Genomic DNA, 23,583 nt, shown 5'->3' on the forward strand with positions numbered 1-23,583 from the left:
ACCCCCTTTCGTATGAAACCCCTAAATAAGAGCTGGTCCAACCAATTCACTTCATAAGTCACATAATTAGTTGATTAAGAGCCATCTGCGTGCAATCAAAGTATCACATGATCTGTCACATGATAAATCAACCTGTTTTGGAAGGACCCTGACTCTGCAACACTACTAAGCACGCAACATGAAAACCAAGGAGCACTCCAAACAGATCAGAGACAAAGTTGTGGAGAAGTATAGATCAGGGTTGGGTTATAAAAAGTATCCCAAACTTTGAATATCCCAGGGAGCACCATTAAATCCATTACAGCAAAATGGAAGGAATATGGCATCACTGCAAACCTGACAAGAGAAGGCTGCCCACCAAAACTCACAGACCGGGCAAGGACGGCATTAATCAGAGATGGAACAAAGACACCAAAGAGAACACTGAAGGAGCTGTAAATATCCATAGCGGAGATGGGAGTATCTGTCCATAGGACCACTTTAAGCCATACACTCCACGGAGTGGGGCTTTATGGAAGAGTGGCCAGAAAAAAGTCATTGCTTAAGAAAACACGTTTGGAGTTTGCCCAACAGCATGTGGCAGACTCCCCAAACACATGGAAGAAGATTCTGTGGTCAAATGAGAATAAAATAGACCTTTTTGGCCATCATGGGAAATACCATGTGTGGCACAAACCTAGCACCCTGAGAACACCATTCCTATAGTGAAGCATGGTGGTGGCAGTATCAAGCTGTGAGGATGTTTTTCATCTGCAGAGACAGGAAAGCTGGTCAGAACTGAAGAGACAATGGATGGCACTAAATACAGGGCAATTCTGGAGGAAAACCTGTTTGAGTCAGCCAGAGATTTGAGACTGGGATGAAGGTTCACGTTCCAGCAGGACAATGACCCTAAACATACTGCTAAAGCAACACTGGAGTGGTTTAAAGGGAAACGTTTAAAGGTCTTGGAATGGCATAGTCAAAGCCCAGACCTCAATTCAATTGAGAATCTGTGGCATAACTTGAAGATTGCTGTACCCCAATGCAACCCATCTAACTTGAAGGAGTTGGAGCAGTTTTGCCTTGAGGAATGAGCAAAAATCCCAGTGGCTAGATGTGCTAAGCTAATAGAGACATACCCCAAGAGACTTGCAGCTAGAATTGCAGCAAAAGGTGACTTTATAAAGTATTGGCTTTGAAGGGGTGAATACTTATGCACACTCCAGATTTCTGGGGGTTTTTTTCCCTCCATCTTAATTATTGCTTGTGTCACAATAAAACAACAATTTTCACCTTTAAAGTGGTAGGCATGTTGTGTAAATCAAATGGTGCTAACCCCCCAAAAAATCCATTTTAATTCCAGCTTGCAATACGACAAAACAGGGCAACCACAAAGGGGGATGAATACTTTTGCAAGACACTGTATCATAAAATGATCAAGAGGTAGTTGGGATACTGTTACCACCCAGAAATGAATCTTTTTAAAGAACAGCATGTCCTAAATTGTTCTATTCCTCCTATATGATTTACATTATATTTATTGATCATTGAAAGACCCATCATACTTTTTATCCATTTACAGATATGTTTAATATTCCTGAATGTTATCCTTTATGCTACACCAGCATTCTTTTTTTTTTCTCTCTGTTGTAGTTACTACGACAAAAAGAATACAGATTGTCATTTTACAAAGAAATGGCTTTAAACTGGAGACTCCTTCCATCAAGGTGAAATATTATGAAAGAGACTTGAATGAACAAAAACACTTTTAAACATATTTGTTGTTTTGGGAAATACAAACTGTTGTAAAAGATCTTGAGAATAACGAAATATGATATTTTGTGCAGGCCAGTGATATTTTGAACCAAATGACTGCCCAGATTGTGTGCATGCCATGATTCATCCAAGCACACTGAACTCTCATTTGGAACGTCACAGATTAGTCAAGACGATCACAACACACAACAAAACATTTAGAGATTTGTTGTGGGCTCATTTGAATATTGCAGCTTTCTGGAAGGTCAAAAGGCTTCAGCCAGTATTATCACAGTTGGGCTTCATAGACAATATATTACTAGCATGCCCATAGTTTATACAGCTTTTCTTACTTTTTTTCAACAGCAAATAATATTTTATTTCATGAAAAGTGCTGAAAATGTTAGTTCCTGATTTTGAATACCTTTAAACAATGCTAGCTATCAGTAGGTTTGTTATAACATTTTTGTAGGATATATAAAGCAAATAAAATAGATTTTTCTTGCAGGACAACTGCAATCTAGTTACATTTTTGGCACCCATGTCAGATTATTTGCTATTAAATGCCTTAAAACATATTATTTTGGATTTTTGTCAAACTTGGTACAACAGCACCACCAATGGTCAGAAGAAAAATACACAGGATGGTGGAAAGAAGCAAGAGGCTGAGTTCTTTCAAGCCCAGACTATAGATTTGCATAGCCTATCAGTGACAGTCCTCATCTCATCTCATTATCTCTAGCCGCTTTATCCTGTTCTACAGGGTCGCAGGCAAGCTGGAGCCTATCCCAGCTGACTACGGGCGAAAAGCGGGTTACATCCTGGACAAGTCGCCAGGTCATCACAGGGCTGACACATAGACACAGACAACCATTCACACTCACATTCACACCTACGGTCAATTTAGAGTCACCAGTTAACCTAACCTGCATGTCTTTGGACTGTGGGGGAAACCGGAGCACCCGGAGGAAACCCACGCGGACACAGGGAGAACATGCAAACTCCGCACAGAAAGGCCCTCGCCGGCCACGGGGCTCGAACCCGGACCTTCTTGCTGTGAGGCGACAGCGCTAACCACTACACCACCGTGCCGCCCAGTGACAGTCCTGTCAGGTAATTTACAAAGAATGAAAAACCCCTGGATTTGATCTCCATTTAGGCTGATACTTTTAAACTCTCTTCGCTGACAAATGATGGAGCCTATCCCAGCTGACTATGGGCGAGAGGTGGGGTACACCCTGGATAAGTCACCAGATCATCGCAGGGCTGACACATAAAGATAAACAACCATTCACTCACATTCACACCTACGGTCAATTTAGAGCCACCAATCAACCTAACCTGCATGTTTCAGTCACGTGACTTTTCTTAGTGGTTTTACCAGAAGTGAAATAGCTGGTGGTCTAAACGGCTGCCGTAGTGCAAACAACTAGCAATAACTTAGAGTACGTTCGTAATCTAGAATCCACTGCTCGCTTTAGATATATTCAGAAGATTGCTACAGTATGTGCAATGGAATCGACCCCTCCAGTCTGGGAAAGAAGGATTTGTCATACAATCTCGAAAACTACCCTTCAGTCGAGTTCCCCGACATCTCGAACTATCTGGTGTTGCAGACGTCCTTCTACACCGCAAAACAGGTGAAAGCGTGGGAGAGTATGGAGGCTTACAACTTTTTTGTATGTGGCTGGGTAAAGGACCTTGGTATCAAGTCGCTGCCGAATGACTGTATTGTTTTTGCCCGTGTAAGTATGCTTTTTTAAGCTTTTCGTTCACGTCTTTACAACGAAGCACTGCAAGTTGAAGTGTAAACAAACAACAGCTCGCTTGATTCTCACTTGTATTGGCTCTTATCTCTCAGGTAAATCATTCACAAAGATCATCAGGAACCCCTTTAAAGACCTGGATCTTAGTTAAACAAGACAGAGAAGTGATCACGGCGCATTGTAAATGTATGGCTGGGAAAGAATTTTGTCGTGACCTTCATGCATATGGACTTTATGAGGAGTGAGGAGTAAACAAAGAAACAGCCGGGGACTTTAACGCTTCGTGACTAAAAAAAGTACCATAAAATAACAACACATAGCAAGAAAAGTACTTGGAAAACACTAAGGACGTAGCGGAGAGGAAGATACAAACCTTTCACCAAGTGATCGCTGCAAACTCGAGCGTGCTTCGACTCGGCTCCCTTCGATTTCAGTGATACCCCTTTTCCACCAAATCAGTTCCAGGGCTGGTTCGGGGCCAGTGCTGGTGCTGGTTCACAACTCATTCAACTTGCGAGCCAGCTGAGAACCAGTTTGCTTTTCCATAGCTCGGGGTGCTAAGGGGAGCCACGTCATTACGTCGCTGTATATGTCAGTTACGTCGCTGTATACGTCAGTTACGTCGCTGTATGCGTCAGTTACGTCGCTGTGTTTGCATAAACCTTGGCGCGAATATCGAAGCAACAACAACACGGAGAAGAAGAAGCAGCAACAACAACAATAATGGATGACTTCGGGTTTGTACAGCTGCTGCTTCTTGGCGCTTAAAAATGGCGATCTTTCGCGGTCTTGCGATTGTTGTTGGTCTTAACAACTCCGCCCCCGCTGACATAAGCAGTCTTTCCTCTGGCCCAGCAGAGAGTTGGTGCTAGCAGAACCGGTTTTTCTGGCCCCAGAGCCAGTTCTTTGTCAGTGGAAACAGAAAACCCGATTCCAAACTAAGCACTGGCCCCGAACCAGCCCTGGAACTGATTTGGTGGAAAAGGGGCATGAGAGGTTCAAAAGCCACCTTTCTCGACATCTTTTTGTGAAATCCTGTGTTCGTTCACCCTTTTCTATTAGTTCACGGGGAACCCTGAAGAAACTTATCAGTTTCACGGTTTGATTGATTCAAACAACCTAAAACAGCGCAAGCGTAAGGCATTTTTCATGCGAGCAATGCACCTTCTCTGTACAAACGTTTTGGCAACTGAGCTTTGGTAGACCACCAGCTAAAGTTTTGAATAACTAATAAGGCGGATGCGACATCACGTGAAACCCAGCAATTAACCTAACCTGCATGTCATTGAACTGTGGGGGAAATGAGAGCACCCGGAGGAAACCCATGCAAACTCTACACAGAAAGGCCCCCGTCAGCTGCTGGGCTCAAACCCAGAACCTTCTTGCTGTGAGGCGATAATCCTAACCACTACACCACCGTGCCACCCCCACTGTGTAAATATAAATATAATTGAATTTGACTATCTTTGTGTATGTGTGTGTGCCCTACCATAAGTTAGTACAGTAAGAAAAGAGCAGTATAGTAAAATAGTAAAGTAAAATGAATTTGTTAATAAGCGCAGGCTCAGCTCATTTTAAATTTATCTCGATGAATTATTAATTAAAGCTCATGCAGGTGTGAAAGCCAATATCACCTTTCCACCAGTTTACCACAGTGAACCACATGACTGCTGGATTCTAATAATTCATTCATGGACTCTCAAGGAGAGATGCTGAGGTTCCTTTATCAGCTTTATGCATGTTTGGAAATACAAGCAACGAAGCAGCACAGCAAATGCCATTAGAATAGTGAGTCATCAGAGCGTCATTAGAGTGAGTGCGCAGTCCTACTGTTGTGTCAATTATAATGCACAATAATCAGTATTATAGCAACCCCCATCCAAACTCTAGGGGAGTTTCCATAGCAATTGGAGACCTGTGGTTGCTGGGCAACAGCATCTACTACTAGAAGGGGGGGGGGGCACCTTAGGGGGTTTGGCTGGTTGTTTGAACAATGCAACCTTTGAGATGCTCTTTTTATGTTTGGGAAAATTCAGTAATAATTAATACACTGTCCAAATAATAATACATCCATCCATTATCTGTACAGCTTATCAACAGGGGAAGCTGGAGTCAATCCCAGTTGACTTTGGGCACTCACATTCATACCTGTGGGCGATTTTAACATAGCCAGCTGATCGTCTTTGGACTGTGGCAGAAAACCCACACAGGCACAGGGAGAACATACAAAGTCTACATAGTGGACCCCTAGTTGGATGTGAGATTTGAACTCTGGACGTTCTTGCTGTGAGGCAATAGTGCAAAGCACTGCACCACTCCATTGTAATAATAATAATCATCATCATCTCATCTCATTATCTCTAGCCGCTTTATCCTTCTACAGGGTCGCAGGCAAGCTGGAGCCCATCCCAGCTGACTACGGGCGAAAGGCGGGGCACACCCTGGACAAGTCGCCAGGTCATCACAGGGCTGACACATAGACACAGACAACCATTCACACTCACATTCACACCTACGGTCAATTTAGAGTCACCAGTTAACCTAACCTGCATGTCTTTGGACTGTGGGGGAAACCGGAGCACCCGGAGGAAACCCACGTGGACACGGGGAGAACATGCAAACTCCACACAGAAAGGCCCTCGCCGGCCCCGGGGCTCGAACCCAGGACCTTCTTGCTGTGAGGCGACAGCGCTAACCACTACACCACCGTGCCGCCATCATCATCATCTTAAATAAAATTAAACTCAAATAAAGCATGATAACAATAAGATTTATGTGTACAATATAGTAGTATGGACGTTCATATTGACATTTTATTAGGTACACCCACCTAGTACCTACACTTGTTGGCCCTTATCAATTGTGCCTACCATACAAGTGGACCGTTTAATAATATACAGTTATTGACTGTAGTAGGAAACTGAAATTGGATTCCATCTGTGGACATTTTGACAGCTGGTACCTGATTATAAACTAAAGTTTATATTACATTAATGGCATTTAGCAGACATTCTTATCCAGAGGTGGCATGGTGGTGTAGTGGTTAGCACTACTGCCTCACAGTAAGAAGGTTCTGGGTTCAAGCCCAGTGGCTGACAGGGGCCTTTCTGTGTGGAGTTTACATATTGTCTTTGTGGGCTTGTTCTGGTTGCCCCAGTAGTCCAAAGACATGCAGGTTAGGCTAACTGGTAGCTCCAAATTGACCATAGGTGTGAATGGTTGTTTGTCTCTATGTGTAAGCACTGCAATTATCTAGCAGCTTGTACCCTGCCTCTTGCCTATAGTCAGCTGGGATAGGCTCCAGCTTGCCTGTGACCCTACACAGAGTAAGTGGTTATGGATAACGGATGGATGGATCTTATCTGGAGCAGTTGGGAGTTAGGTGCCTTGCTCACGGGCACTTCAGCCATTCCTGTTGGTCCAGGGAATCGAACCAGCAACTTTTTGGCCTCTAACCATTAGGTCATATTCATTTAGCTATGGCTTGTAGCTATCCAATAACTTGATTAAAGCTTGACATTTATCATGCAAGGAAATCACAGTTAGCTAGCAAGGTTTTCGAGATGTTTTCATAGACTGTTTTACTGCCATGTTTGTTAAACTATAATAAAGTGTGGCAGCCTGGGAAACTTTATCCAACAGGATGATAACCTTGGCAAGATTAAATAATAAATAAAATATTTCCACTTTGCTTTGGTGAAATATATTTATGGTTTCTGAAAGTTGGTGTCAATGTGTGTTATAAATAGAAAAACCCAATTTTGATCATAAAATGAAATTTCATTCTTTGGCTGTTTGCCAGAATTCAGACACAGCGATTTCTGATGGGTTTTCCCAGGCCTCCACACATATCTGGTCAGTGATGGTCCTATGGTTGTCCGAAGTGTTCTAACAAATTGTGGACAGCAGAGAGATGAACTACAGACAGTAACTGTATATCATGCAAAGAGCCTGGGCCAATGAGTGTCAAAGACAGCCATGTTTAAAGACCTCATATTATAAGGTTGTGTCTGGCATTTTGGTCAATCACAAAAAACTTCATCACTGCAGGATATTTTAGTGTGATATTTAGTTCTCTAAATTCACAGATAAACTTGATTTGAGCGAACTGTTTTCTAAGATAAATACAGACCATGGGTGGCTCTAGCTAATCAAAATCCAAGTTCTCCAAGACTTGAAGCTTCAGAATGGCAAACAAAATAGGAATGTTTTATCTGCTAATGTTTTATGTATTTTCAATCAGTTTAAGTTAAAGTAAAAGTACACTGCCTGGCCAAAAATAAGTTACTGTTTGGATTTAAATAAGTAAATATTTAAGAGCCTTTGATTGGATAATTACTGCAGTGATTTACAGTGGTGCTTGAAAATTTTGTGAACCCTTTAGTATTTTCGAAATTTCTGCATAAATATGACCTAAAACAGCATCATATTTTCACGCAAGTCCTAAAAGTATATAAAGAGAACCCAGTTAAACAAATGAGACAAAATTATTATACTTGGTCATTTAGTTATTGAGGAAAATGATCCAATATTGCATATCTGTGAGTGGCAAAAGTATGTGAACCTCTAGGTTAGCAGTTAATTTGAAGATGAAATTAGAGTCAGGTGTTTTCAATCAATGGGATGACAATCAGGTGTGAGTGGGCACCCTGTTTTATTTAAAGAACAGGGATCTATCAAAGTCTGATCTTCACACCACATGTTTGTGGAAGTGTATCATGGCACGAACAAAGAAGATTTCTGAAGACATCAGAAAAAGTATTGTTGTTGCTCATCGGGCTGGAAAAGGTTACAAAACCATCTCTAAAGAGTTTGGACTCCACCAATCCACAGTCAGACAGATTGTGTACAGATGGAAGAAATTCAAGACCATTGTTACCCTCCCCAGGACTGGTCGACCAACAAAGATCACTCCAAGAGCAAGGTGTGTAATAGTCGGCGAGGTCACAAAGGACCCCAGGGTAACTTCTAAGCAACTGAAGGCCTCTCTCACATTGGTTAATGTTAATGTTCATGAGTCCACCATCAGGAGAACACTGAACAACAATGGTGTGCATAGCAGGGTTGCAAGGAGAAAGCCACTGCTCTCCAAAAAGAACACTGCTGCTTATCTGCAGTTTGCTAAAGATCACATGGACAAGCCCGAAGGCTATTGGAAAAATGTTTTGTGGACGGATGAGATCAAAATAGAACTTTTTGGTTTAAATGAGAAGCGTTATGATTGGAGAAAGGAAAACACTGCATTCCAGTATAAGAACCTTATCCCATCTGTAAAACATGGTGGTGGTAGTATCATGGTTTGGGCCTGTTTTGCTGCATCTGGGCCAGGACAGCTTGCCATCATTGATGGAACAATGAATTCTGAATTATACCAGCGAATTCTAAAGGAAAATGTCAGGACATCTGTCCATGAACTGAATCTCAAGAGAAGGTGGGTCATGCAGCAAGACAACGACCCTAAGCACACAAGTCATTCTACCAAAGAATGGTTAAAGAAGAATAAAGTTAATGTTTTGGAATGGCCAAGTCAAAATTCTGACCTTAATCCAATCGAAATGTTGTGGAAGGACCTGAAGCGAGCAGTTCATGCAAGGAAACCCACCAACGTCCCAGAGTTGAAGCTGTTCTGTATGGAGGAATGGGCCCAAATTCCTCCAAGCCGGTGTGCAGGAGTGATCAACAGTTACCGGAAATGTTTAGTTGCAGTTATTGCTGCACAAGGGGGTCACACCTGATACTGAAAGCAAAGGTTCACATACTTTTGCCACTCACAGATATGTAATATTGAATCATTTTCCTCAATAAATAAATGACCAAGTATAATATTTTTGTCTCATTTGTTTAACTGGGTTCTCTTTATCTACTTTTAGAACTTGTGTGAAAATCTGATGATATTTTAGGTCATATTTATGCAGAAATATAGAACATTCTAAAGGGTTCACAAAATTTTCAAGCACCACTTTATGTGTTTCAGGTGGTAACAATTCTTTTAACCCTAACTGATGCAGTGAGTAGCTTCTCATTTCTTAAACAAACATGTCGGAAGACGTATCCCATGCTCATGGAAAAGATGTTACTGTTTCAGAAGGGTCGAATTATTGGCCTGCATCAAGCAAAGAAAACAGCTAAGACTACTGAAATGTCTGGAACTGGGTTAAGAACTGTCCAACGCATTATTAAAACCTGGAAGGATAGTGGTGAACCATCAACTTTGCAGAAAAAAAATGTGATTGGAAAAAACTCCTGACTGACCATGATCAGAGATCACTTAAATGTTGGTGAAGTCTAATTATATATAAAAAAAAGTCAACAGAAGAACTCACAGCTATGTTTAATAGTGAAATTAAGAGTGTGTCCACACTCACAATGTGATGAAAACTCACAAGATTGAGACTAAACAGCTGTGTAGTCATAAGGAAACAACCTGTTTATAAGATGAATCAGGATAAGGGGCTTCAATTTGCTTGGGAGCATAGAGATTGGACTCTGGAGCAATGGAAAAAGGTCATGCGATTTGATGAGTCCAGATTGACCCTATTCTTGAGTGATGGGTGTGTCAGGGTAAGAAAGTAAGCGAATGAAGTGATGCACCGATCATCCATAGTGGCCACTATACAAGCCTCTGGAGGCAGTGTTATGATCTGGGGTTGCTTCAGTTGGTCAGGTCAAGGCTCAGCAACACTATGGGGCAATAAAATGAAGTCAGCTGACGACCTGAATGTACTGAATGGCCAGGCTATCACATCAATGGATTTTTTTTCTTCCCTGATGGCACGGGCATAAAATTAGGGCTCAAATTGTGAAAGAGTGGTTCAGGAAGCATGAGGAATCATTTTCCCACATGAATTGGCCACCACAGAGTCCCGACCTTAACCTCATTGAGAATCTTTGGGATGCTGGAGAAGACCTTGCGCAGTGGTTCGACTCTCCCATCCTCAACACAAGATCTCATCTCATTATCTCATTATCTCTAGCCACTTTATCCTGTTCTACAGGGTCGCAGGCAAGCTGGAGCCTATCCCAGCTGACTACAGGCGAAAGGCAGGGTACACCCTGGACAAGTCGCCAGGTCATCACAGGGCTGACACATAGACACAGACAACCATTCACACTCACATTCACACCTACGGTCAATTTAGCGTCACTAGTTAACCTAACCTGCATGTCTTTGGACTGTGGGGGAAACCGGAGCACCCGGAGGAAACCCACGCGGACACGGGGAGAACATGCAAACTCCGCACAGAAAGGCCCTCGCCGGCCACGGGGCTCAACACAAGATCTCTGTGAAAAATTAATACAACTCTGGACTGATATAAATGTTGTAATATTGCATAAGTTTATAGAAACAATGCCACGGCGAATGCATGCTGTGATCAAACCTAAAGGCAGTCCAATCAAATATTTCTGTGCACAACATTTTTTTTTTTTTTTTTTTTTGCGCAGTGACTGTGTATGAAAAAATGGGCCTTAGTCTGTCAGACTTGCTGGTCTTATGTGTAAAAGTCATGGCACATTAGAAAATCTTCAGTGGTTATTGTATTCAGGGGGAAAAAATGGGCCTTAGACTGTCAGACTTGCTGGTCTTATGTGTAAAAGTCATGGCACATTAGAAAATCTTCAGTGGTTATTGTATTCAGGGGTTATTGTAGCTAATGTCAAATAACATTAGTATTTAAATATTATCAAAATTAGTTTGTGACATGCAAAGTGCTGACACTAAAGTGAACTTTTTAACTTGAGAGTTTGAGATGTGTGTGTGCTTGTCCAGAAAAGATGCATGTTCTAATATACTTTAATATAGCTATATGGATAAGGGTTTAAAAAAAAGAGATTTTAAAGGTGCAATAGTCAATTTTTTTCTCACTAATACTATGAGTCAGCTGGAAAAATATACAGAACATGAATTTGAAACAAAAAAAAAATGATGGTTTAAGCCATAAGTATTACAAGGGTGAGAAAGCTCATTTGGAAAACTGCATTAAGGTCTGGAATGAATGTTTGTATTTACATAACTCTCCTGTCAGTCATTTTATAGACCACTCCCTCACAGCCTTTCACTCCACCCCTTGCTAACATGCTAATACTGCAGCCTGCTAACTTTTTCCTTGCTACTGTTGCCTCTGGCTTGCTCAGTAGAGATCAGCCTAAATCTGTATCAGTAGTGGTTAGCACTGTTGCCTCACAGCAAGAAGGTTCTGGGTTCAAGCCCAGAGGTCGGTGGGGGCCTTTCTGTATGGAGTTTCCATGTTCTCCCTGTGTCCGCGTGGGTTTCCTCCAGGTGCTCCGGTTTCCCCCACAATCCAAAGACATGCAGGTTAGGCTAACTGGTGACTCTAAATTGACTGTAGAGGTGAGTGTGAATGGTTGTTTGTCTCTGTGTGTCAGCCCTGCGATGATCGGGCGACTTGTCCAGGGTGTACCCCACCTCTCGCCCATAGTCAGCTGGGCGAGGCTCCAGCTCGCCCACGACTCTGCACAAGATAAGCGGTTACGGATAATGGATGGATGGATGATACTGGGGAGGCACATTGGTGTAGTGGTTAGCACTGTCACCTCACAGCAAACAAGTTCTGGGTTTGAACCTGCCGGTCGACTCGGGCCTTTCTGTGCAGAGTTTGCATGTTCTCCATGTGCCTGCAAGGGTTTCCTCTGGGTGCTCTGGTTTCCTCCCACATTCTAAAGACATGTAGATTACTCTAAATTGCCCATTGGTATGAATGTGAGTGTGAATTGTTATCTATCTCTCCTGTAATACAACCCCGATTCCAAAATAGTTGGGACAAAGTACAAATTGTAAATAAAAATGGAATGCAACAATTTACAAATTTCAAAAACTGATATTGTATTCACAATAGAACATAGACAACATATCAAATGTCGAAAGTGAGACATTTTGAAATTTCATGCCAAATATTGGCTCATTTGAAATTTCATGACAGCAACACATCTCAAAAAAGTTGGGACAGGGGCAATAAGAGACTGGAAAAGTTAAAGGTGCAAAAAAGGAACAGCTGGAGGACCAAATTGCAACTCATTAGGTCAATTGGCAATAAGTCATTAACATGACTGGGTATAAAAAGAGCAACTTGGAGTGGCAGCAGCTCTCAGAAGTAAAGATGGGAAGAGGATCACCAATCCCCCTAATTCTGCGCCGACAAGTAGTCGAGCAATATCAGAAAGGAGTTTGACAGTGTAAAATTGCAAAGAGTTTGAACATATCATCATCTACAGTGCATAATATCATCAAAAGATTCAGAGAATCTGGAAGAATCTCTGTGCATAAGGGTCAAGGCCGGAAAACCATACTGGGTGCCCATTATCTTCAGGCCCTTAGACGGCAGTGCATCACATACAGGCATGCTTCTGTATTGGAAATCACAAAATGGGCTCAGGAATATTTCCAGAGAACATTATCTGTGAACACAATTCACCATGCCATCCGCCGTTGCCAGCTAAAACTCTATAGTTCAAAGAAGAAGCCGTACCTATACATGATCCAGAAGCGCAGACGTCTTCTCTGGGCCAAGGCTCATTTAAAATGGGCTGTGGCAAAGTGGAAAACTGTTCTGTGGTCAGACAAATCAAAATTTGAAGTTTTTTATGGAAATCAGGGACGCCGTGTCATTCGGACTAAAGAGGAAAAGGACGACCCGAGTTGTTATCAGCGCTCAGTTCAGAAGCCTGCATCTCTGATGGTATGGGGTTGCATTAGTGCGTGTGGCATGGACAGCTTACACATCTGGAAAGACACCATCAATGCTGAAGGGTATATCCAGGTTCTAGAGCAACATATGCTCCCATCCAGACGACGTCTCTTTCAGGGAAGACCTTGCATTTTCCAACATGACAATGCCAAACCATATACTGCATCAATTACAGCATCATGGCTGCGTAGAAGAAGGGTCCGGGTACTGAACTGGCCAGCCTGCAGTCCAGATCTTTCACCCATAGAAAACATTTGGCGGATCATAAAACAGAAGATACGACAAAAAAGACCTAAGACAGTTGAGCAACTAGAATCCTACATTAGACAAGAATGGGTTAACATTTCTATCCCTAAACTTGAGCAACTTGTCTCCTCAGTCCCCAGACGTTTACAGACTGTTGTAAAGAGAAAAGGGGATGTCTCACAGTGGTAAACATGGCCTTGTTCCAACTTTTTTGAGATGTATTGTTGTCATGAAATTTAAAATCACCTAAATTTTCTCTTTAAATTATACATTTTTTCAGTTTAAACATTTGATGTGTCATCTATGTTCTATTCTGAATAAAATATGGAATTTTGAAACTTCCACATCATTGCATTCCGTTTTTATTTACAATTTGTACTTTGTCCCAACTTTTTTGGAATCGGGGTTGTAGACTGGCGACCTGTAAAGTACCCTGCCTCTCACCCAATGTCAGCTGGGATTGGCTTCAGCTTCCCCTGTGACCCACAATGGATAAGTGGTATAGAAAGTGAACGAATTAAATTTAAAGTGAATTATGTCTAGTTGTACCACTGCTTTGTATTCATTGCGGATGTCCATGTCCATCACTGAGGCCGATGCGATACACATCTTTATGCACTGCAGACGATTTGATATATAAAAGATACATATGAAGCAACTACTCCTACTGCTGCGATACGATACAATATGATTAACCCCACTGCAATGCAGTGTGATTTGAAACAATCTGATGCAACACAGTATGATGCGATGCAGTTCAATATGGTAGCTCTTCCACCTCGATGATAATCCTCCATGTGACTCGAGGGGGGGTCTGATCATAGACATAAACATAGACACCGCATTGAGCTGGTGGCCCGTTGCTGGGATACGTCAGAGTGTCCGTCATATTGGATGTGGCAAATCTTCCCCGTAAACCAATGCAAGTAAATGGACTGAACTTCATAAAGCCCCTTTCTACAATAATATTTAACTCGATGCCTTTTATTCACCCATTAAGACACACACATATATATTTGGGAAACAAACAGGCATCAAAACAACATATATAACTTTTAATGTGATGGTTATAAATAGCGTGCGAAATACCCTGTACACTGCAAACTAGCGACAGATACGCGATAGATAGCTCAGGTAAGCTAATCAGTCAGCATACCATAGCAAGCTACCAAAACCTGAGGCCACAATAACCAACCTACAAGACTGAATATGATAAATGATGGAAATAGTGGAAAAACTGGAAATAGTGAATGAAAATAAAAATTTACTGTTTTATTTATTGAGTCAACACACAGACCTACTCTCGTTGAATAAAGTGAGCTGAATGACCGCCAAACTGAGTTCGGCCAGGTTCTAACATCATACCAAAACAAAATACATCACTGAAAGGTTAAAAACATTCATCATACGTTCAAAAACGTTCATCATAGTGTGGCACTGTATTATCTAATTCTCACTGCTTATAACTATACACCTACCCGGTGGAGATGAGCTGGGAAACTGAAGACTGAAGGAACAGCTCCCTCTCTGATCCTGACTGTCTGACCTGCTCTGTCAAAATCCTCCATTCTGAAGTGTTCACTGCAGAGCATGGATGACGGAGTAGCAGAAAACCCTTCCCATCGCACAGCTGTCTCCCACTGCTTTTTCATGTCTTTATTTTTGGGAAACCTACATAGTATGTGAAAAGTTAGCTAAGCAACTAACAACAATCAGCGTAGTTACGAAGGAAATACTTCGTTGTTTGGAGACAGGTTTCACCGAGCGGCTATTATGCGCGAGACTTCATATTAGCCACAAAGTCAGAAAAATCTGTTCGTAAAATTACGTTATAATGACCAAATACAATGAAAAGTATTTTTCCAGTCTCACCTGTGAAAGGTAATCCCATGTGATCTCGTTTGGATGGTAAACCTGTTGGTACAGTTAAACGCAGCACATGAATGAGGCATCTTTATTCTCGGCTACTGTCTAGACGCTATACCAGAGACGGTTGAAGAATCTCCACTTTGCCACATCCAATATGGCGGCGAGGATGACGTATGATTCTACGCAGAAGGCGGCGTCTATGTTTACATGTCTATGGGGTCTGATGTGAGAAGGGACTTTTATTTTGAAATCCGGTTGGCGCTATGCCAAGAAAGCAACAGGGACTTTTATTTTGAAATCTCACTGGCACCATGGTGAGTGAGCCACAGTGAGCAAGTCACCACAGAGCCTCCAGTTTTCGTGCCATATACCCTTCTGTGACTCACCCGGACACCCTCCAAGTCCAACTTGGCCAAGAGACTTGACGAGACTTGGCCACTGACAGTAGTGGAGATGACAAAGCGTGCATGAGAAACAATTTAGAGAGGAGGAATTAATCTAAATCTAAAATTATTTGTCAAAATGTATTGGTCACATTTCTATACAGTATAATAAAGGCATAGGGCCTCTATTAATAGTTATACATTAATAAATAGGATTTTAATGATGCATCCCAGTTTCATTCCAAATGGAATCCACACGTTTTTAATCAGGGCATTCACATTGTGAACTCTGAAATCAGTGCACCAATGTGAATCAGTGACTCTTACAATCCCTGGTGTTCACTCACTCACGTCTTCCAGCTTGTCCCACTTACTACCAGTGTTGTAGTCGAGTCACTAAACCTCGAATCCAAGTCCAGTCTCGAGTCCCCAGTGTTCAAGTCTAAGTCATTAAAAAAATTTCGAGTCGAGTCCAAGACTCCAACTGCACAATTTAGCGATGGCTGTTTTGGCGCCATTAACATGAGTTTGTTCCTGAACATGACGTATGAACAGGTGAATGTGCATTCTCTTTGTCAGGGAGTGCGAAGTGTTCCGTCAGAGATGATTGGGAGACGGATGTGAGTGCAGAAGGTGTGTTTATTAATACAAGTGAAGACAGGTAAACAATCCAGAATGGCAGGCAAAATCGTAAAACAGTGAAACAGGCAATAAGTCGAGTGAGGCACAAACAAGCTATCGTAGACTCGGCAGAATCAAAGACGGGAAACAGGAAATCAGGAAACCAAACAAGGAAATAAGGCCCGGTAATGTGTCAGCAACACAACTCAATACTTCGAAAGTAAGTGTTTTTTCACAGTTTTTATATTGGCGTGCTGATTGGACCTTAATCCTGTGCAGGTGCGAGTCGTTTATGGCGCAAACGCGAGAGTCCGCTTGGCGCGCGTGCTGTCCAGAGCGTACCTGAGAGTCTATCTTATGCACGCGCCAAGGTGCACAGGTGTGACACTCTTGCACAAAATTAGTCCAAAAATTAATGTAAATATCTTATGGTAAATTATTATGGCATGTTAAAAAAAAAAATCAGAGTCCTCGTCTCCAGTTTACGAGTCTGAGTGCAGTTAATGCACAAGTCGGAGTCATCAGTGCTAAAGTCCGAGTCCTTAAAACTAGGGCACGAGTCGGACTCGAGTACTACAAGCCTGCTTACTACATGTCTCCTACTGATCCGCATGTCATATTAATTGGAGCATAGTGTTATGCCAGATGCCCTTCCTGCCGCAACCCTCCCATTTCCAGGCTTAGGAAGCAACCATTCACACCTACAGACAATTTAGAGTAGCCAGTTAACCTGGCTGCATGTCTTTGGACTGTGGGGAAAACTCAGACACAGGCAGAGGCAGAACATGCAAACTCAACACAGAAAGGCCCCGACCAGCCACTGGGCTCAAACCCAGAACCTTCTTGCTGTGAAGCAACACTGCGAACCACTGCGCCACCCCTTACAAGCCCCAGTGTTCATGGGAGGGAAAATGGGGTGGTCTCAAAGAGGAAAAAAAATAATAATTCAAAATCTTAATCAGCACCACCTACTTAACATTAACCTCATCTCATCTCATCATCTCTAGCCACTTTATCCTTCTACAGGGTTGCAAGCAAGCTGGAGCCTATCCCAGCTGACTACGGGCGAAAGGTGGGGTACACCCTGGACAAGTCGCCAGGTCATCACAGGGCTGACACATAGACACAGACAACCATTCACACTCACATTCACACCTACGGTCAATTTAGAGTCACCAGTTAACCTAACCTGCATGTCTTTGGACTGTGGGGGAAACCGGAGCACCCGGACGAAACCCACACAGACACGGGGAGAACATGCAAACTCCGCACAGAAAGGTCCTCACCGGCCACGGGGCTCGAACCCGGACCTTCTTGCTGTGAGGCGACAGCGCTAACCACTACATCACCGTGCTGCCCTTAACATTAACCTAATCCTGACATATTGCACCTTAAATCTAAAACAAATTGGGGGCGTTGTGGCTCAGGTGGATGGGGCGCCGCGCCGTGGATCCGGGGACTTGGGTTCAGTTCCGACCTGGGGTCATTTCCCGATCCCTCCCTGTCTCTCTCTCCTGCTCGTTTCCTGTCTCTGCACTGTCCTATCCAATAGAGGTGAAAAAAAGCCCAAAAAATATCTTTAAAAAAAAAAATCTAAAACAAATTATTTAGGAACTTCAGACGTACACGATAAGACAAATAAAACCATCATGCCGTCTTAATAGGCTTCCAAACATCTTTCTCTAACAAGTTCTATCATTTATTGAGAATTGAGTTTGCTTAATTAAAAAAAGGCTTATCGACGCGTATGGAGAACAATACTGAATATTGTTGTCTGTGATGAAGGTGGTGTTGGGGGGGGCAGTGAGCAGCGCTCGCTGCTGTGTGACAGCTCCAGGGTATGTGGTTCAAACCTGTGAGCAGGTTACCGTACGGTCTCAGAGATTCTTTCAACCTCATGCAAGTAGGTGTTTGTGCATGAAGGACTTGGGTGTATTAGAGTCTGGGTCAGATCAAGTGATGGATGGATGGATGGATGGATGGATGGATGGATGGATGATGTGTTTAGTCACTTTCTTTCTTGCTACCAGCTGGAACATCAAAAATGCTCTTCATCCAAACAGAACCTTGGAATATAATATAAGGGTTGTTTTACAATCAGGGTACAAAGTTTGTGTCACAGGGGTCCAAAATTCAAATTAAAAAAAAAAAACCTATCAAATCTGCACTTTTGGAAATTAATACACATATGAACATAGGCATGTGTAATAGTTTGTATTATAACAAGATTAAGTGTAGCTTTAAGCAGGGCTGGGAGAAACAAATGAAGTGATTCTCGGAGAGAACTTTTTTTTTTTTTGACAATTCAGAATCCACTACTTCCATAGTGCTTTTAAATATAAGGCTGTAAGCTTTGTGTTAGTTGTCTCTAATATTTATGTCCCAATATCTTGACCACATTTTAGGATGAAAATAGTCATTTTAGATATATGTTATTTTATACTGAAAAATTAGCTGTCTCGGAGAGGACATTTTTTTGACACAATTACATACTAACTTGATCAAAATAGTCTGAAAACTTACTGGCATTCAACATTAAAACTTAACTAATGTTTCCAATGATATGGAACCAAATATTTGTTTTATGGTATAAAGAATGATTTAAGTGCATCCCTTTTGGAGCTACCTGTGGTCAAAAAAGCACTTTTTCTAAATGACACGAGTAATTTTGCTAAATATGACATATATTGCCATACATTCACCAAAAATAACGTTATCACCAAATTTTTTTTTTGCATGGTAAATAGAGCTATCACAGGGCTACAATAAACAACCAAGTTTATTTAGTCAAGCCTTTTGATATTGAAGATAATAAGTGTTAAATGTGATTTTTAGCTTGCGTACCCTGATTGTAAAACAACCCGTAATATAATATTTAGATTAGATAACTTTATTTGTACCCAAAGGTAGATTTGGTGTGCAGCCAAGTGATCTCCACTCATACAAAACATTTAAAACAAAGGACACACATTTGAAATATTACAGAAATGTTTAAAAACAGTAAACATTAGACAGTACCAAAGTAACGCATCCTAGAGTGACATAGTGTCACATTGTGTTAAAAAAAAACAGTGATATACCAGCCATGATAGATTGATGAATATGTAATAAAATGAGACTGATAAGATCCTTAACTATATAAACAAATAAAAAATTAATTATAAAACAAATAAAATAAATTGTGCTATTACAGCCTATGTTTAGAAGTTATATTATTAATCTCTCTAATAGCTGAGGGGACAAAACTTCCTCTGAAACGCTTTGTCTTGCAGACAGGTAGGTTGCATCAGGGCAATTCCATGTAAATGTCAACCTCACCATGCAAAAATAAAGCAACATGTAATACATCAAAACCACTCCCAGAGATATCACCTAGGCCTGTATTTTACAGATGTGAATAAGTTGAACCAATTTGTAACCAACCTAATATGTCACTGTCAGTCTTTCTTTCTTATAATGTAAAACCCAAGCTAAAATCAACTTTGATCATGTACAATTCTATATTATTGCCACAAGCCACAGAAATGTATGCTAAAATCCACAAAACAGCAAAACAATAGCCATCCTAAATATTATTTAAGAACTTTGATAGTTTTAGCTGATATTTAGAGAGTTTTTCAAAGGGTTATGGTGGTTAAATTGCTGATTTTCTAAACATATGCCATGTCTATTTCAGACGCGTCACATCCATAACGGAATTTCGTCACATCCATAACGCTGACTTTTCCTTCCGAAACTCTGCATGAAATACAAAATATTTTAAACAAAGATTTTTTAATATTCACCTTGGACCCCTCTATCAAATGGATATCTCCATTTCGACATTAGGTTTACAATTTCACAGAGTTTGATAAAAATGTACAGTCACCCAAGAAAAGTGATACTTTTTCTGTCACATCCATAACGCATCTTTTATTGGCATTTTCTGGCATGTCCTAGATGTACTATGGGAATTGTTCTTGTTCTATCACTTCTCCAGTATGGTACAGCCTTAAAATATGCAACACCTGTTTAAATACTGGGAGACAATAAAACATGCACTGGGTCATTTGTTGCCATTTTGAGTTCAAGTGTCACGTCCATAACGCTGGAATTGCTCATCTGTAACCAGATGGAAGGAGCTGAAATTCCTTATACAGTGGTTGAGAGCTATCTTCCAAGATGGAACCAGCTATCCTCTGCAACTGTCTGGTGTACAGGGTCTCAGGACCAAGTTGTGGCTCTCCAATCAGCCTGCCAGACCACTTAACTATTTGAAAAAGGGAATTCTTGTTTTTAAAAGACAGGTTGTTGAACCAGCACGCCAAGCAGAAAGATAAGATAGATTCAATAAAAGCACGGTAAAAGAGGGTAAGCAAGGGTCGATCAATGTGAAAGTACGACAGTTTCCTCAGACAGTGCAGACGCTGGTTGGCCTTTTTAAAAACAGCTTCACAGTTTACCTCAAATGTGAGCTTGTTGTCAGTAATGGTGCCAAGGTACAGGTATTTGTACTTGTCTACACTCTCCACTTTCTGACCATTAATTTCTGTGGGCATCTGGATCTGGTTGTGCTTTCTAAAATCAATAACCATGTCTTTGGTCTTTGAGATATTTATCTGCAGGAATGATTTGTTACACCACTCTATAAATTCTTCCACTATTGGGCCATGACCTGCCTCCCCGCCTTGCAGTAAGCTCACAATCACTGTATCATCTGCATATTTTAAAATAGATCTGTTCACTGTATTGCTGCAACACATATTTGTATATAAAATAAAAAGGAGAGGGGACAGTACACATCCTTGTGGTGACCCGGTGGAGCTGCAGGTCTGGTCAGACAGGGTGCCGTTGATCCTCTCACTACGTTCAGACTGCAACCTCAAACAACCCATATCCGATTTGTTGTGAAATCCGATTTTTTTGTTAGGCCGTTCACATTACCAATTATATGAGACTTGTATGCGATCTCCAATATGAACGGAAAACGACCCAAAAGTGTCCCGCATGCGCAAATTGACACGTAATAAGCACATCTACGTAATACGTAAACAAAAAAAAAAGCGCACTCTTCAAGTTTGCAAGTAAAGCATGGAGATGAGGCGAGACCTGGCGATGTGGTTTTTGTGGCGGCGGCGGAACTCACACAATAATCTGATTAATGTGGGCAGCAGAGTAATGAGACCGAAGGTGTCAAATTACTGGAAATTTCCAGAACAATCTTATAATCTTGTAATACAGGATGGTTTAAGTTATAAATCAGTTATAGAAACTGTTTTATTTAATCAGGCTAACAGATCAACATCCAGGTCCCTACCAAATCCACCATTAGCTTGATCAATTCTATAAAAGTCTATTTAAATTCTGAAAACTGTACAAATGTTGTTGTTTTCCACCAAAGAGGCGGGATTAGCCAACGCAGAATAGTGACGTTTGTCTCTTGTTGATGACGTGTAGGTCGCATGAATGCGACCTGTCCGGTCAGACTGCAGTCGCATGTGAAAATAACGGATATGCATCGGAATTAGGACCACATATCCAAGCGGCCTGGGTCGCATGTGAAAAAAATCAGATCTGTGTCGTTCAGATTGTCAATAACAAATCGGATACAGGTCGCATATGGGCAAAAAAATCGGATATGGGTCGTTTCAGGGTGCAGTCTGAACGTAGTCTCTGTGTTCGATTTATTAAAAAGTTTAAAATCCACCCCAAAAGGTTGTTACTCAAGTTGAACTGCTCCTCAAGCCTTTCTATTAAAACGTGCGGTTGGATTGAGTTAAAAGCAGACATAAAATCAATAAATAACAGCCGAGCAGGGCGGCGTAGTGGTTAGCGCTGTCGCTTCACAGCAAGAAGGTCCGGGTTCGAGCCCCGTGGCCGGCGAGGGCCTTTCTGTGCAGAGTTTGCATGTTCTCCGCGTGGGTTTCCTCCGGGTGCTCCGGTTTCCCCCACAGTCCAAAGACATGCAGGTTAGGGTTAACTGATGACTCTAAATTGACCGTAGGTGTGAATGTGAGTGTGAATGGTTGTCTGTGTCTATGTGTCAGCCCTGTGATGACCTGGCGACTTGTCCAGGGTCAGGGTGTACCCCGCCTTTCGCCCGTAGTCAGCTGGGATAGGCTCCAGCTCGCCTGCGACCCTGTAGAACAGGATAAAGCGGCTAGAGATAATGAGATGGGATGAGAAGAGCCGAGCATGGGTGTCTTTCCCTTCTAGATGCTTAAAAGTCAAATTTAAAAAGGGTGGCTGTGGCGTCCTCAACTCCCCTTCGTGGTCTATAGGCAAACTGCAAAGCATCCATATTCATCATGACTTCAGATTTTACTAGTTTTTCAAATATAATATCTCATCTCATCTCATTATCTGTAGCCGCTTTATCCTTCTACAGGGTCGCAGGCAAGCTGGAGCCTATCCCAGCCGACTACGGGCGAAAGGCGGGGTACACCCTGGACAAGTCGCCAGGTCATCACAGGGCTGACACATAGACACAGACAACCATTCACACTCACATTCACACCTACGGTCAATTTAGAGTCACCAGTTAACCTAACCTGCATGTCTTTGGACTGTGGGGGAAACCGGAGCACCCGGAGGAAACCCACGCGGACACGGGGAGAACATGCAAACTCCGCACAGAAAGGCCCTCGCCGGCCCCGGGGCTCGAACCCAGGACCTTCTTGCTGTGAGGCGACAGCGCTAACCACTACACCACCGTGCCGCCCCAAATATAATATAATATAATATAATATAATATAATATAATATAATATATAAGTTATGGGAATACTTGGAATTGTAAAAAAAAAAAAAAAAATCTACAAATCCAGTTTTACCTTCAATACAGCAGATCCTCCAGAGGCCAGAGTGGGTCAAGTCCCCTTTGGTCTTTTTGGGCTGCAGGAGGTTTTCCGCTTCATCCGCGCTGCTGTTGGTGGCGTTACACACGTGCGCGCGCGAGTAGAGCCAGTAGTCCGTTCCGATGGCCACCGTCATGAGACTGAAGGCAGCGAACGCGCCCAGAGCCGTGAGGAGAGTCTGAACGCCGCGGTCACAGCGAGCCATGGCGGCGGACTCATGCTCATCCGGCACGCGCTGCCATCAACATTCGCGCGCTTCGAACCGCGGACGCACCTGCTGCGCCTCAATCCTAACCCTAAAACAAGCAATGAACTATAATAATAATAATAATAATAATAATAATAATAATAATATCTGTCTGTTTAACTAGAATAGAAAAAAAACCACAAAAGAGCGTCGCCAAGCTCAAAGGGGACGAGAA

The 23,583-nt window shown here is 42.0% G+C and overlaps 1 protein-coding gene across 1 annotated transcript in view; it reads right to left on the reverse strand.

Moving 5' to 3' along the window:
• The window catches only part of cacng4a (calcium channel, voltage-dependent, gamma subunit 4a), a 39,653-nt gene extending 16,287 nt beyond the window's left edge, over positions 1 to 23,366 (reverse strand). The window contains exon 1 of the mRNA XM_060918138.1: positions 23,138 to 23,366. Within this exon, the coding sequence (XP_060774121.1) occupies positions 23,138 to 23,366 (229 nt within the window). The remainder of the gene's footprint in view (positions 1 to 23,137) is intronic.
• Positions 23,367 to 23,583: the final 217 nt, after the last annotated feature.

This window comes from Neoarius graeffei, chromosome 4 (assembly GCF_027579695.1).
Source record: "Neoarius graeffei isolate fNeoGra1 chromosome 4, fNeoGra1.pri, whole genome shotgun sequence".
Taxonomy (NCBI): Eukaryota; Metazoa; Chordata; class Actinopteri; order Siluriformes; family Ariidae; genus Neoarius; species Neoarius graeffei.